General features: G+C 44.9%; 2 protein-coding genes across 5 annotated transcripts in view; one reads left to right on the forward strand and one right to left on the reverse strand.

Moving 5' to 3' along the window:
- Nucleotides 1-16,437, reverse strand: part of kcnab2a (potassium voltage-gated channel subfamily A regulatory beta subunit 2a) — a 106,833-nt gene extending 90,396 nt beyond the window's left edge. For 2 of the 4 annotated variants that reach the window (XM_084928710.1, XM_084928707.1), the window contains exon 1: nt 16,327-16,437. The gene's annotated coding sequence lies outside the window, so the exon portion shown is untranslated. Of the gene's footprint in view, nt 1-2,091; nt 2,111-2,293; nt 2,651-16,326 lie in introns of those variants that run through there. The other 2 variants (XM_084928708.1, XM_084928709.1) reach the window with 2 other exon arrangements.
- Nucleotides 1,411-12,480, forward strand: LOC146387241 (uncharacterized). The gene is made up of 2 exons (XM_084928701.1): nt 1,411-1,761; nt 4,068-12,480. Exon 2 carries the CDS (start codon nt 6,859-6,861, stop codon nt 9,736-9,738), a length of 2,880 nt encoding a protein of 959 aa, XP_084784827.1. The 5' UTR covers nt 1,411-1,761; nt 4,068-6,858; the 3' UTR covers nt 9,739-12,480.
- Nucleotides 16,438-16,443: the final 6 nt, after the last annotated feature.

A 16,443-nucleotide genomic window follows, 5' to 3' on the forward strand; every position in this document is an offset into this window, starting at 1 on the left:
AAGGAGATTGGAGACTGGGTTGTCTCCATACACAAGTTTTCCACATTAATCCCTTGAAAGCCTGCTAGGCCCTTTAAGCTCTACCCTCAGAAAGAACACAAACTATTCTAATGGCCATCAAGTCACAACTTTATTGACTTATACTTAGAGGTCAAAACTCGTCATTAAGAGTACAGGGAGCTCATCAAATGTCGTCTTTAAGGGGAAATGAAGTGAAGATATTGATTATTGTCTCTGAAAACTAGATTGTTGATTTTGCCTCCAATTGCCTCCATTAAATGTTCATCACCAAGCAGGGATACTAACTTAAAAAAAATATATACTTAGATATGATTGTGAGTGTAACACCAAAATCCACCACCTTACGCTATCAACAGGACTATGGTAAAAACAGCAGAGTCACATGAAACACCCCAAGCTGTTCTATTAGCTGAGAAAATATTTTATTATTTATATTCCTAGTTCAGTCCTCGGCAAGGTTCACATAATAGAGACATCTTTTCCTACACAATTGGATTAAAAAATATGGGAGCTAGGCAGGCGGAAAACACCTGGTAAAAAAAAAAAAAAAAAAAAAAAGAAAAGAAAAGAAAAAAAGAAAAAAAAGACATATGATAAATTTCCCAAGCTCCTGTGTCTGCATGAGTGTGACACCCACAGGAGTTCCAAAACAGGGTTAATGATGCTAGACAGGCCGCTAAATCTTAACTGCACAATGATTACTGAGCTCAGTTTACAAAACACTCCAACTGGAGCGTCCAGCAGACCAAGATGTAAAACTGTAGAGTCAGGACCTACACTGGTGATAAGGCTGAGTGAAATGTCAGAGTTCTGCCAATGACCACTGTCAGCCCTTAAGCCCATGACTGAAGATCTTACACATCTGAATCTCTCTGAACACCTCTGATGCTATAATCTGCCCAGGCATGTGATAATAGGGAAAGGTGTTTGCCTAAAAAACATTTAAACCTCAAGGGAGTTTATTGATCTACGCTGTTCTGTTTTAATTTGTATCTTTATAGAACAACTCCAAACATCTGCCTTTGAAATCAGCAGGTTGCAGGTGCAGCAGAACACTATAAAAGAAGCAGTGATACCTTTTTTTATGCGAACATTAACAACTATTACGAATGACATCTAATCAAAGAAATTCTGCAAAACACGGATTAATCAGTCCGCTCTTTTATCACTGGATGTCACGCAGCATTTATTTGAAAGGATGTTGTCTGAAGAATTGTTAGTAGTACTGTTTGTTGCCTCTGTCAGAGCCAATTCAAGGACATATTGCAGTCATATGCACTGCAGATATTTCAGTTAAAAAAAAAACAAAAAACGTTTTCCTGCAATACAGCTGTACCTGCCGAGTGAAAGGACACACCACAAGAATCTGGCGTTTCTGCTCATTACAGAGCATTCAACAGCTTACTGCACCAAACTGAAACCCTGCAGCCTGCCTCTCCTGTGCTTTCTTGTTGGACCGGAGCCCATGGCCAGGCAAGCACACATACTGTATGTGAGCGCAAACTCACACACACGGGCATGCGGAGATCCTGGCCCACAACAATCAGCCACAGCATGAACACCCACGCACAAACACACATTTAAATAACATGGTAACACATTCGACCAGGCACAGATGACTGTCACAACCTCTCAGCAACTCACATCACAACACTGCAAGAACAGTTAAAGCCTCGCTTCAGGGTGTTGCTCGCTGTGGCGACGGCAACAGATGGAACTGCAGCAGCAGCAGCAGGGCAGGTAAGGTGAAGAGGAATTGAACCTCCGCTGTGAATGCGCATGTGTGTTTTAGTGCAAGCCTGCACCCATGTCCTTCACGCAGACTATTTTAAGGTACTTCTTTATAAATCTTAGAACACGGCTAAGTATTTGGCTGAAATTCAAAAGGACAGAGCATGCATAAAGCATGACATTCAGACAAAGGAAAGTAATGGAGTAGAAACAGACGCGAGACAGAGTCAGACAGGGGGAAATGCATGCCAGTATAACAAGGTATGCAAAGACGGTTTCAATGCAGCAGCAGCATTATCAACCATATTGACAAAACTGAAACAGACAAAGATACGCTACCTTGCTAGCATATTGTGTGTCAGTGTTAAATGCTGCAGCATACAGATAGTATAGCACTTGCTCCCCTGTAGGAACAGACAAGCGCAATCATCCCGACTCTCACTGGCAGAACAAAGTGAGAGGAAAGGAAGAGGGAGAGAGAGAGAGATATACCAGAGATGTATAGCCTCAGACCTAGCGATGATGCTCTTAAAACACCCACCTCAGTCTGTTGCTGATTCCTGACGCAGTGAGCAGAACCAGGGAGTAAATGCAGAGCACAGTAGCAATGATGGAGGAGCAGCAGCCAAAAAAATCCAAGAGACTGAACAGAAAAGCTGAGAGAGGAGAGGGAGGAGGAATGATAGAAGACTGGTGAATGTGAGATCCTGTGTGACCACGGTTATGCGCCTGAGTGATATGAGCACATATGTCTGACATGAGAACATGAGACAGAAAAAAAAGTGACAAAGGACAGACAGAACAGGGACAGAGAAGAGCGAGAGACTAAAGAAAAAAAAAGAAAGACAGAAGTGACAGAATAAATGTGAGAGCTTGGAGTCACTGTGCAGAGCAGATGCGTTAAAGGAAATGCCCCTCCCTCCCTCCATCCATACACACACACACACACACACACACACACACTAAATCCCTTTGCACTGTCAGCATTTGAGTAAGCATGCATTCAGTGAAACAGTGAGCTGTAAATGATGCAAGATGGGCGGGTCAGAGAAAGCAGAAATCAAAGTTATGTTCATTCGAAATTCAGTGACAAGACACTATTATCTTGGACTAAGGGACCTATGGTTTCCAATTTTAAGAATTGCTCAACTCCAGTTAGCCACACAAACACACTGCTAAGTCTAGCTGACTAGTTCTATGAGGAAACCACTTGTAAATCACATCTTACAGTAACAGAACGTAAAGATGCCTATATCTTGGAACCAAGCACCAATCACCCACCCAATATGCATGCCTTGAAACCACTTATTCAGAGCTGTGCACTCTAAACCTTATGAGCAGACTGGTAACTTCTGAACACCACATCCATTTAAGAATTGACAATGTGTTATAACACATACTGCTGTTAATCAAATCCAGTGCACTTTAGCATGCATCAACCTCCCTATGCTACTCTCCTTTATCACAGTGTGAATTTTAAAAGGTAATGTACACAAGTGCACTTTCTGAGAAACTGACCCCACCTTGCTGATAGTATTTGCAAGTAATGCTAGCAAAAATCAATGCTATAAAATCAATGCTATAAAATCAATGCTATAAAACCACTGCTTTCAAAAAGCAGGGATGGAAGTTTAACTTAATGTTATTGATGTTTAAACAACATTATGAAGCCATCTACCTGACTAAAAAAGAGAGAGAAAGAGTGAGTTCTGGAGCCAGACACAGCAGGTGGGGGTCAGGAAGTGAGGTTAAAGGAAGATGTTAGCAGAACAAGCTGCTAATAGTGTATATTTATTATGATGTCATGGGTAATCAGGATACGTGGAGTCCTGATTGTTCAGGTTTTCTTCTGTAGGGTTTGCACTGGGCACTGGTTAAGTGAACAGGTGGCTAAGCAGGTAGTTGGGCTAAGAGATGACGGCATTTGAGTGGAACACATCCCAAGTCCCATCATGTGTTTGTGACTCCTAGGACAGGGAAATATCCAGTGGTATGGTATCAGCACATAGATGATTTAGTGCTTAGACAAGAAACAATAAAGACAAGAAATAAATATATAGTAGAGTGGACAGTTCAAAAAGAAATTACAATTGCACAATGTCGTGCATAATAAGACTTACAATTACATTTATACTCTATACCTTAGTTTGTGTCACCTGAATTCCAAGGACATGTGATTGCTAAAATGATTCCATATTTCTTATATGTGTTCTACTTCTTTAGTTTGTGTTTGGCACCAGTGTGATGTTCAGACCAGCTTCCTTAGATATGTGTTAATAGATTTTCTGCCCTGTGTATGTGTTTGTGTTCTCCAGAGCCTGAGGGGACAGCTACAGCTTCACTGTTGCGCACCACTGTTCCTGGCCTTTCTCGCTGAGCCTAGGCCCAGTCACGGCATCTCCAGCTTCTGTTTCCAGCCAGACCACGGCTTCATGGCTCGCTCCTCTCCAATCATGACACCATGCATGGTGGGATATCTGCCAGCTAAATAAATTTTCATCTGCTCTCAGTAACTCTCAAATAATAATATCCCTCAAGCATTAATTACCCTTTGGGAAATTGATCAAAATCATGTTAGATTAAACATTTTACAAAAAGGGAGGTAGCACAGAGGAGACACACATGACCTTGAACCACTATTCTACACAGTTTCACAGACAACAAAGGCACCTCTAATCATGACCGTAGAAAATTATGTACATACAGATTCATGTTCATACTCAGTGCTGCAGGGGCTGGCTTTTTGCTGGGTATATGCCTAATGCTGTCAGCATGAAGTCTCTGTGAGAAACTCTGGAGCTTTGCCAGACAGCTGCATAAGGAAAGGGTGATGCTCTTGTGATCATGCCAGGTGCCCTCCTTACTACCAGCTGGGCAGTTTAAGAAATGTTAACTCACATAGTTCAGCTACAACAGAAGAAAAAAAAAATGAAAACAGCACAACAAATTTTCATTTCACAAAAATAAACTGTATCATTAATCTCCATCTTGTTTTTCTGCTGGAATGTGTCACAGTTCCCTTTCAGTCGATTCACTCGGTACAACACATAAGTATGGGATATCACGCCCTCGCGTGTCCTGGCTGAAGAAACCTTTAATCACGCCTTTAAGGCAGATGACGTGTGATGACACGCGCACGGCCCCGCCTGCACATATAGCCGCTGTCATCACAGTCATCCCTCAGTTCTTACGCTCTTCACCTCGCTGAGAACACCTCTGCTGAGTTGGGCTAGCTAGCTGCTGCTAGTTAGCTCCGTTGTCTGCCGACTTGAACTTAGCTTAACTGCCCCTGTTGGTGTTAGCTTCCACCGCGCAGTTGGTGTGTAGGCTGCCCGCGGAGCACTAATTTCAAGTTTTCCCGTGCAGCGTTTTGCTTTGTGTTTTGGAATGGACTCCAAACCGAAGCGAGCAAAGCAGAAATCTTCTGTTTGCCCCTGTCCTCAGGGATGCGGTTTCTCTTTGCACGACAGCGACCAGCACGATGCCTGCCCTGTCTGCCTGGGGATCGTCCACGCTAGGAGAGCGTTGACGGAGCCCGAAGCCTGTGCGTTTTGTCGCCAGCTCCGGCGCTCGACCCTGGAAAGACGGATGACTTTTGTGGAAAAAGTGCTGGGACGCTCGGCTGTCGCACGGCATGACCCTCTCCTTTCCGAGTCTGGAGCCCCGGCTTCGTCCGAGTCCGAAGACGAGGATTTTCCGGTCGATGTCCCCGCAATTAGCTGGGCTGACCACATGGAATATGTTGACGGGTTAGCCGATGACGAGCCGGAACCATGCAGGAGCGCTGACGGGCTTCAGCCTGGGTTGAAGCCCGCCAGCGCTCCCCAGGACGACGATGACGTGCTGGACATCGGCCTGGACATGCATGGTTTGTCGGAGGATGAGCAGGAGAGCTCATTGTCGGCCCAATGTACCGCCGCTGCTGCGCCGGTCGGCCACGACGACACCTCTCTTTTCTCCCTGTTTTGCCGTGCTGCTGAGAAGCTGCAAGGTGGACTGGCCCTCTCCTCCGCCAGCTCAGAAGCTGTCGCGGTTCGCGGGGTTTTTCCTCCCACCGGAGCGCGCAACGGACAAAAACTGCCTTCCCATGTTCCCAGACTTTCTCTGCGAGCTAACAGCATCATGGGACAAACCTCTGTCTACCCGCGTCACTGTGCCCGGCTATGGACAGTACATGGAATTGGATGGCGCGGAGGGGGCTGGCTTAGCTAACCCACCCCCTATGGAGCCGTCTCTGGCTGCTTATCTGGCCCCGTCCCATAACCATGGTGTCGGCGGCCCCGCAACTCTGCCGTCCACGCACTGCAGATTCTCTGCTTCGCAGCTGGAGAAGATTTATAGAGCTCAGGCCGGCACTGCTCGTGCCATGAGCTCTGTCACCATGCTCCAGACGTACCAGGCAATGTGCCTGGCGGAGCTCGGATCGCTGGTTCCTGATGACAGCCCGCTGGCACCTCTTCTTAACGAGGTCAGAGTCGCCACAGATTACATCCTCCGTGCGTCTCGCTGTGCAGCGCTCTCCCTGGGCAGAGGGATGGCTTCGACAGTAGTGGCGCAGAGGCACCTGTGGCTGACCCTCTCTGATGTCCCGGATAGGGACAGAGCTGTATATCTGGACGCACCAGTGTCTGCGGCTGGGTTATACGGACATTCACTTGAAGCCATTCAGGCTAGATTCGATCTGAGGAAGAAGCAGACGGAAGATCTGCGCGACATCATCCCCAGACGTCAGCCCAAGCCCAAGCCCGCAGCTAGCTCTCACAGGCCCGCCGCTCCTCTGCCGACTGGCAAGAGACCGGCGCCCACTGCTGAAGTGGGTGTGCCGCCAGCGAGAGCACATCCTCCGGCCCGAGCTCCACGCCAGTCGGCCTGGAGCAAAGGCCCACCCTCAGGCCCCCGGCGGGACCCGACGCCCAGGAGGAAGAAGCCTCAGCCCTCCTAGCTGTGGTTTCGAGTGGAGAGGGGGTCCAGCAGCAGGGAGACGCTGTTTTTACCCCTCTGTTGCCGCACAAGAGGTGCCGCTTAAGTTCTGTTCAGGTTGTCAGCCCCAGAAGGCGCTGCACTTTCCTAACACTGTCTCCCAAGCACAAAACCCCTGCACACAAAATGCCTCAGGTAACTCCCTGTTCAGGTGTGTTAAATGTTCAGGTGACCACATCGAGTGTTCCCGCTGTTTTTCATTGTTGTGCCCCAGAAAAGGTGGCTCCAACAAAATGTATAAATGTACACGTTTCCATGTTACAATCAATAAAGAGTGTTGTTTATTCTCAAACAATCACAAATGCTCAGCCTGCAGGCAGAATGAGCCAGGTCAGGCAGGTGATGGAGTCCCCTGCAGACACACTGGGGGGCGACAACGCCCCGCCGACGGTGCTGCAGGTCAGCCGGCTGGCTGCTCACTTCCCTCAGTGGCGCGCTTGCGCCCCCTCTCCGTGGGTGCTGCGAACCGTTGCCATGGGTTACCGGTTGCAGTTCCGGGTCAAGCCGCCCCGTTTCCAAAGAGTCATAAACACGACTGTCAACACCGAGGCGGCCATGATACTCAGAGAGGAAATAAAGGCGCTATTGCAGAAAAGAGCAATACGAGTGGTCCCCGCTTCGGAGACAGACAAAGGTTGGTACAGCCGTTATTTTGTTGTTCCGAAAAAAGGGGGAGGGCTTCGTCCCATCCTCGACCTGCGAGTCTTGAACACGTATCTACGAACGTACAGGTTCAAGATGCTAACACTCAGACAGCTCTTGAATGCGGTCGGCCCGGGAGATTGGTTTGCAACAATCGATCTAACAGATGCTTATTTTCATGTGGTTATACACCCGAAACACAGGCAGTTTCTGAGGTTTGCATTCGAGGGCGTAGCCTACGAATACCTAGTGCTGCCGTTCGGGCTGTCGCTCGCTCCTCGCACCTTTACGAAATGTGCCGAGGCAGCGCTAGCGCCCCTCAGAGAGAGAGGAATCCACATCTTAGCCTACCTAGACGACTGGGCTCTCGTAGCTTGCTCCAGAGAGCAGGTGGAGACACAGCTGTCGCTGGTTTTGTCACACATTCAGACACTGGGGTTCTCTGTGAACTTTCAAAAGAGCTTGCTAATCCCGAGTCAGCAGATTACTTTTCTCGGTTTGGAAATATGCTCGCTTTACAGGCACGCACAGAGTGGCCGCGTTTCATCGCTGCCTTGCTCAGTTTCAGTTGGGACGCAGACTGTGTTTCCAGACGATATTAAGCTTGTTGGGCATGATGGCATCTATGATCGCCGTAGTGCCACTTGGACTGTTAAAAATGAGAGCGTTTCAACGCTGGACTCTCTCTCACCGTTTGTGTGCATCGCGTCACCTCCAGAGGAGGCTGCCGGTAACCGCGTCTTGCATGCTAGCTCTCAGTCCTTGGAGGGAGCCCGGGCTGCTCCTGTCTCGCTCTCTGCTGTTATGGTGCAGTGTTCATTTTCTGTCTCTAAGAGCCACCCATGTCCCGGGCCACCTGAACCTGGGGCTGGACCTTCTCTCCAGAGGGGATCCTCTGGTGAGAGAATGGAGGTTACACCCTTTAATAGTGGCTCAGATTTGGGACCTATTTGGCAATGCGCAAATAGATCTTTTTGCTTCCAGGGTAAATACTCACTGCCCCCTGTTCTTCTCCATAATCGACCACGATGCACCCTTGGGCTTGGACGCGCTAGCGCACCAATGGCCAGACGTGCTCCTGTATGCATTTCCCCCAGTGGAAATGATATCTCCAGTTCTAGAGAGAGTGCGTCGGCATTCCCTCTCTCTGATTCTAGTGGCCCCTTGGTGGCCCACAAGGTCGTGGTATGCAGAGATAATCAGCCTGCTAGCAGCGAGTCCTTGGCAGCTTCCTCTCCGCAGGGATCTCCTCTCTCAGGCGGGAGGAGAAGTGTTTCATCCGCGCCCAGATCTGTGGCGCCTTCATGCTTACCTGCTGAGAGGTTAAACTTGATTGCTAAGGGTTTGCCACCTAGTGTGATAGCGACAATTCAGAGCGCTAGGGCCTCATCTACTAGAGGCTTGTACGCTTACAAATGGCGAGCCTTCGAGCAATGGTGCCAGGACCGCCACACTCTCCCATTTCAGTGCTCTATTGTGGATGTTTTGACATTCCTGCAGGAGCTGCTGGATGAGGGCCTTTCATTTTCGACAATTAAGGTTTATTTGGCACCTATATCTGCTTGTCATATTGGCTTTGACGGGGTGACACTAGGTGCGCATCCCCTCGCCATACGTTTTCTGAAAGGAGTTCGCCGGCTGAGGCCCATGCTTAAGTCCAGTGTCCCTGCTTGGGACTTGTCTTTGGTGCTGGAGGCCCTTTGTAGCCCCCCGTTTGAACCCATTGAGTCTGTGGATATGAAATTTCTTTCATATAAGACTGCATTACTTCTCGCTTTGGCTTCGGCAAAGCGAGTGGGTGACCTTCATGCGCTCTCTGTGCATCCCTCCTGCACACAGTTCTCTTCTGATGGCCACAAGGTCGTATTGCGTCCAAATGCTGCCTATTTTCCCAAGATCATGCCTGCATCTTCTAGCTCAATGGAGTTTGAGTTGCTGAGTTTTTGCTCCCCTCCTTTTGCATCTGAGGAACAGAGGAGGATGCATTCTCTTTGTCCAGTGCGTGTGCTACGCACCTACATTGAGCGCACTCAGAATGTGCGTTTATGTGACCAGCTGTTTGTCTGCTTCGCTAATCCAAATAGAGGTAGAGCTCTGTCGAAACAGAGGCTGTCCCACTGGATTATAGAAGCTATCTCACTGGCATACGGCACCAGTGGTCTTGCTTTGCCCCACGGGGTGAGAGCTCATTCCACCAGGGGGATGGCAACCTCATGGGCTCTTTTTAAAGGGGTGCCTGTAGCTGATATTTGTGCGGCAGCTAGTTGGGCATCACCGCACACTTTTGTGCGGTTTTATCGGTTGGACGTTACAGCCCCTTCGGAGGCTCATGCTGTCCTTTCTGCTGGGTCTACCACTCACTAAGGATGTGGTGGTCCGATTCCGGTTCGGTGGCTGCTCTGTGGGGCGTGTATATATGTCCCATACTTATGTGTTGTACCGAGTGAATCGACTGAAAGGGAACGAATAGTTATGTCTATAACTTCTGTTCCCTGAAGGAGAGGAACGAGGTACAACACAAGGTGGCCCCACTGAGCAGTTTGGCTCGGTGAAGAGCGGCTATCGAACTGAGGGATGACTGTGATGACAGCGGCTATATGTGCAGGCGGGGCCGTGCGCGTGTCATCACACGTCATCTGCCTTAAAGGCGTGATTAAAGGTTTCTTCAGCCAGGACACGCGAGGGCGTGATATCCCATACTTATGTGTTGTACCTCGTTCCTCTCCTTCAGGGAACAGAAGTTATAGACATAACTATTCGTTTCTTGGTGTATGGAAAAACAACCATTTAACTGGCAAATTTAAAAGGGCATCGTGGTATTCTTTTAATGAATAACTCTGTAAGGTGAATAAAGCCCGGTCCATTTCAGATACTAGGAAATTTAACACCTGGGACAAGAGCTATTTTAAGAGAAGCCTGAAGTTAGGGCTGCACGATTAATCGTTAGAAAATCGCGATCTCGATTCATACTTATGTGCGATCTCATTTCCAAATGACAACGATTAAAAAAAAAAAAAAAAAAAAAAAAGACGACGACGACGACTCTACCGCATTTTGATCCGGGACGTAATCTGCATGAAAACAAGCGCTCACTCTTCCTGCTCAACAAATGACAAGGGCGGAGCCTTATACCACATGATACAGAAACTGTGCCGTGTGATGCTAAAATTAGCAGGGAAAAAACAACGGAGAGCACGTCAGGGATGACGAGAAAGTGACAGGAGAAAATCCGTCCCGGTCAACTACCCAAACATCAATAACGGGAACCTTATACAGCGCTTCCCTATACACGTCGAACTCACGGAGGCTATTACTTATCACCTGACCAAAGATATGGCTCCCATCAACACTGTGCAAAACGAGGGATTTAGGAAAATGATCAACACCCTAGACAAACGCTACACAGTGCCGTCCCGCAACTATTTTTCTGTTGTTGCACTACCTGCTCTATACGCGCAGTGTTGAGCAACGGTGGAGACAGAATTTCAAGCAGTACAACATTTTGCGGCAACAACAAAACGTGAGACATTTGTTGTTTTTGTGTTTATTTATTGTTTTTATGTTCAGTCTCAACTGTTACGTGATGTTAGTTGATGTGCAGTTAATAAGTGCAATAAATATTTATACTGGAAAAGAAAATCGTGAGAGAATCGTGATCTCAATTCTAAGCCAAAAAATCGTGCAGCCCTACCTGAAGTTCAATTGTTGTTATTCACACATTTAGCATGGGGTCAGACAAACAAGATAATTATGAATGTTATCTTAAAATAATAATAATCTGCCTCTGTTTTTGCTAGCATTTCTAGCTGAACCATGCCGAGTGTATTTACATGCTGAAATTACTTTAAAGTCTAGTGGGGTGTCAATTAACTACCACCATATATAGAGTTTTCCAAAAACACCTGGCATCCATCTGCAGATGACAACCACGTTGTTTTTATTTTGAAAGTTCAGTTACTGGGGACTAGCCCTTCCTCACTAATGTTTTATTTCTACTAGCTAGCTCCATAGACATTATAAAAGACACCCGTAGCTCCTGTGTGTAAGTAAAGCCAATATGTAAAGCTTAAACCTGCATTCTTTTTTAAAAGCAACCAGATGTCAAAAATTGGTTGCAAAATACAGCTTCTGCTCTACAGTTGTCAATGGGAAAATGTCCCTCGCCTCTGAGCTACGTAAACACTTTCCCGATGAGTTCATGAGTTCAGTCGTTCATTTTGGTTCACAGTTTATAAAACATTACATCCATTTTGTAAATACTGGCCATCAGTTTCAGAAAAGAGGATTATGTGGGTTACCGTCACTGACCAACAACATGACTGACAAGTCTTTAACCCATCACTGTAAAGTTTCACAGAGAAAAACTCAAACTAAACCCGACTCCTATCAGATTATCTTTCAAAAGATCAAGGTAGTGACAACGGAAATGCTCAGCTTCAAAATGGGACTAGAGAAACCAGTAGGTGATATCATAGTAGCTACTTTCATGCTGTGCCTGGCTGACTGAAAAATTGTTGTATTAGTGGAGCTCAATACCATTTTGCTTCTTCAACCATCTTGGACACTGAAGGATGGATACTTCAATCAGAGGTGTTCTAGTGCTGTCTAAATCAGTTTATTTTTATTTTACTGTGAAACTTTGCTTTTTTTCATTGAGTTAAAAACATTTTTTTTTTCAATTTCAAGATAGTTGTTATTGTTTTACTAGTAAGGTGTCACCCTCTGTGACAATTAAAGCAAATACACCAAAAAAATTTTTTTTTTAAAAAAAGCTCCTCGCTAAGCCCCTAACCTGAAGGTGCAAGAAACCAAACAGCAACAAAATGGACCCCTCCAAAAGTAGAGACTGAAACAGAATTTAATGAACTACAGCTACACAACTTTAATATTTGTGGAGAAAATGCAGACGTTCAAGTACAAATGGTTCTGAGTGGGGCTTCAAAGACGAAATTTTAAAAAATAGCACCACAGCTGAAAGTGATGCAGAGGCACATAAGTAGATGACCCTGAATAGAGATTAACCCAATTTAAATCAGGTTTTTGATTGCTGTTTAAAAAAAAAAAAAAAAATTCAGTCCTCTGCAATTGGGATCAGTTACCTTGTCTTCTTGCCGGTAGAGGGGAATAAACTGCCTGGTTTATCGCTCTCATCAGCAACACTTTATGTGCACAGAAGATGTAGTGAGGGCTGCAGAGATACATAAATCAGCTGTTCCGTCTGGGCCTAAGTGGATGCATTTTCAGCAAATGGATAATGCGATGTTAACAGAGGGATCTGTGCAACAACACACAACTGATGCATAACTAGCAGGACAACATGGGACTGCACCATCAGACCTTTTCCGTATGTTTGCTCACCATAGATACAGCACACAAAAGGAATATTTAATTGACCAAACACACTGTGTGAACTAATAATGTTCTTGTTGTAGTTCAAAATCCTCTTTTGTACATTGGGTCAGGCCCATTTACTTCTGCTAACTGTATCTGACATAACGATAAACAGAAAAACAAGGCACCAAGTATTGATGCCATGCTGGATATCGGATGACGATATAAAAACATCTATCGTTTCATTTTACGCTATCGTTTGTTTCGTGGTGTCGCTAAATAAACTGTTTACGGCAATATTTTTTCACCATTTTGATGGTCACTGTAGTGGCTATATTAATTTCTTAAAGTTCTCTCTTTCTCTTATATTTAATATAACCACACTACTGACGGACAAGCGCCTGTTTTTATGGGTTGTCGTTAGCAACAACGACAGTAAAACCATCGCATGTCCACTTGTTTATTTTCCACATAAACCTTTCACAATAAAGCTCATGATCCTGTTGAGAATTTTCAAAATAAACGGAATCACGTGACAAAGTATGCTGAGTATTGACGGATGAGAAGCAAAAAAAAGAGCCGTCAGGTGCTAAAAAATAAACCTTAGACTCAAACGTTAGAACAGGCTTTTCCCCGCAGCTCGCCGTGTAATAAATACTCACAAAGAAAACAGCGGCCATTACAACTTATGTCTAAAAATGTGTAGTTTCATGCATCGGTTAAAACACTCGACTCCAGGTACATGACGCCCAGCTGGAAACACTTCACCTATCCGAGATTCACAGAATTTACAGAAAATATTACATTTTTTGTGATTTATATCGTTATCGGACGATAGATGTTTTATATCGGGATATGAGATTTTGGTCATATCGCACAGCCCTAGCTTACATGTATATTTATTACGATTAAAAGCGCTGGTCCCTACTCAGAACTGAAACTTTTGTTTAAGGAAACACTAATTACATAAGAGTCGTAAGCTGAATTTTAAACTTCTGAGTTCAATCTTCTATTAACCTTTGATTATTAAGAAGAAGAAAAAAAAAAGCTTGAGAGTCCGGATTATCAACGAAACGACCTCTTCAAACATCATACATGTACTTCACATTTATAGATACCAACTCAGTAAATTTTCTAAATCATGTCAGTTGCAAACAAATCCCCGCTGAGTAAACAACTGGGACAAAAATGTTGCTATAAACAATCTTATATTCTTTTGAATATAATGAAAAAAAATACGCCAAAATAGCAGAATACTATGTAGCTTTTTTATTTCTTTGCAATAGAATTTTATGCAAACATGTGCACATTTAGGCAGCCGTAACTTAATATAAAATGCACATTTTATTCAAAACTTTTACCTGTTCTGTCCCAAATTGTACAATTACAAACAACTATTGTTTAGATTCCCCATTACGTTAAGTGTCCGAGCCAGACCTATCCATTTATCGCTTATGACCTTAAAAATTGTGGTTGTCTGATGAAACCATGATTGCTTGAAAATTGCCTATTACCTTTTGAAACACATCTGTAAAAACAACTCAGGCAAGCAAATTCAGTCTGTGCGAGCAGGGGAGCTAATCAGGAGATGCAAAGTGTAGCACTCTAATTGCATCATTAGCTAAACCAATGACTCAGTCACAGAGACTTCAGCCTCACCCTACCCCCATCCTGCCCTCCTCTGCCCCATCCAGAAATAGGGAGTCAAGCCTGAGGCTCTTTACTGTACCACTGCTCAAGCAGAATAATTCTAACATGTTTTGTGCAAGAGCGCAAAATGTTAACGTTCCATAAATACCCCACTGAAAAACACAGAAAATTAATGAGAATGTGCTATACAGTTTATGAGGAAGATGCCATTTAAGCAGCAATGTTCATCTTCCAGGGAGTGGTAAGGATTAATTGACATTAATTGGTTTATTATGAAACACTGAAATAAAACCAATTCGACCAGGCAGACAATAGAATGATAACGTCTAAACACAATGAGAATAGTCATCTAAAATGATAAAAACTTTTAGAAACCATAACCAGCAAGAGATTATCTCTAAATAAATGTTAGTCAGTGAAAAAAAGAAAGAAAAAAAATCCTCAAACTCCACAGGAAGTTGCAATGGTCAGTCAATCATGGACAGACATTGTTTACATGGTTGGCCCCTGTTGTTATTCAACAGTCGGGCAGGAAATCCAAATTGTGGGCTTATTTCGGTTGGGTAAATAGCTCCAAGAAGGTGATATATAAGCTCTAAAACCAAACTTTAGCCTGTGGTCTGCAGACCTCAAACACAGTTTATGACCTCAAATACGTAAGAAACCTAACATTGACCACTTAGCAACACAGCTCACTAACAGAAAATAACTGAAAAATGCAGAAAAATGTTAACACTGTCTCTTTTGCCTCAAACTAATGTCACCAAAAAACATTTTAAAGTAATCAATACGTTAAACATGCCATTAGTAGTCAGCGAGTGAAATCATTTCCTCATGGGGAGCCTCACACAAACACTCCTTTTTTTGATGATGTTGATTTTATTTCATTTGATTTTAACAGTTGTCTCTCTTGATGCACAATACTGGGAAGGAAGCCTCAGTGTCACCCTAACTTTTGTTTGGTTGTATAATAAAAGCCCATTGGATCTGCTTTTAAATGTTGATGATCTCTGACTGCTCTGCTGCGGATATGCATGATTCGCTGGGAATTACTGCTGCTTGAAAGTGGTGTAAAAGGGAGTTTCCCTACAACTGAGCATGCAGTCTATGGGATTATAACTTGCTGTGTATTTCCTGGTTATGCAAAATGAATAAGATGGAGATGACACCTCTGGATTGCACCTTTTTTTAAAAAAATACCATCAATGTGTAATCCTGACAGGGCGTCTCTGTCAGTAAGGATCTCTGGTGAAGCCAACTCATGCTGCAAAATGCTGTAGTTTGTATAGTCATACCAATAAGTGGCAACATCAGTATCGATGGAACTTTGATTTAGAGCTCATTAAATTTCCTGTAGTCATATTTAGTTGGATCACAAGTCATGCACAACCTGGCCTGTGCCGCATTGCATTAGCTACAGTAAGCGTATGCAGCAGTCTTGACTGCGGCGGCTGCTGCTGAGGATGGAGGGCTTCTGGAGCTGACGTCTCCATGTCAGGTCACATCTGCAGAACGATCTCACAGTGTAAAGATACGTCGTTCTTCCTGTTTCAGTTCAACTCACAACGCATCCCTGCACAGTGAGCAAGCAGTGGACGCGTTACCTCGGGCAAACGTTACTCTGCCCGGCCAATTTGAGACGGTGATGTCAATCCATTATGGCTTTATAGATCGCCGCGAACTTGAGGCTCACCACTCACCACACTCAGCAGGCTAATCACGGCTAACAAAGTGAGTCCTAGTTGCAAACACCCACTCTTTAAATGATGTAACCTTTGTCCGGTATGCTGCTGTGTAATTAACGTGCCGGAGAAATCTTAATTTCGACACCCGCGGTGGCTAGTTAACGTGATGTAAACTGCGTTTATATTCTTAAATAAAATATTACAGTTACATTCCCGGAGAACGTTATGGTTAACAGGAGTCGGAATAACCCGCAAAACACTTGAAAGAAAACCCAAACGCTCCTACCTTAGGCGAAATCCTCCTCTTCCTTTTTGACTGTGTGAAGACCCTCCGGATTTTGTTGCTCTGACACAGCTACCACGCGCTACATCAAAACCCCGCCCTATCGGCTGCGGCCGAGAA

Source organism: Perissodus microlepis, chromosome 5 (assembly GCF_051167445.1).
Source record: "Perissodus microlepis isolate ML-2025 ecotype Zambia chromosome 5, ASM5116744v1, whole genome shotgun sequence".
In the NCBI taxonomy this organism is placed as follows: Eukaryota; Metazoa; Chordata; class Actinopteri; order Cichliformes; family Cichlidae; genus Perissodus; species Perissodus microlepis.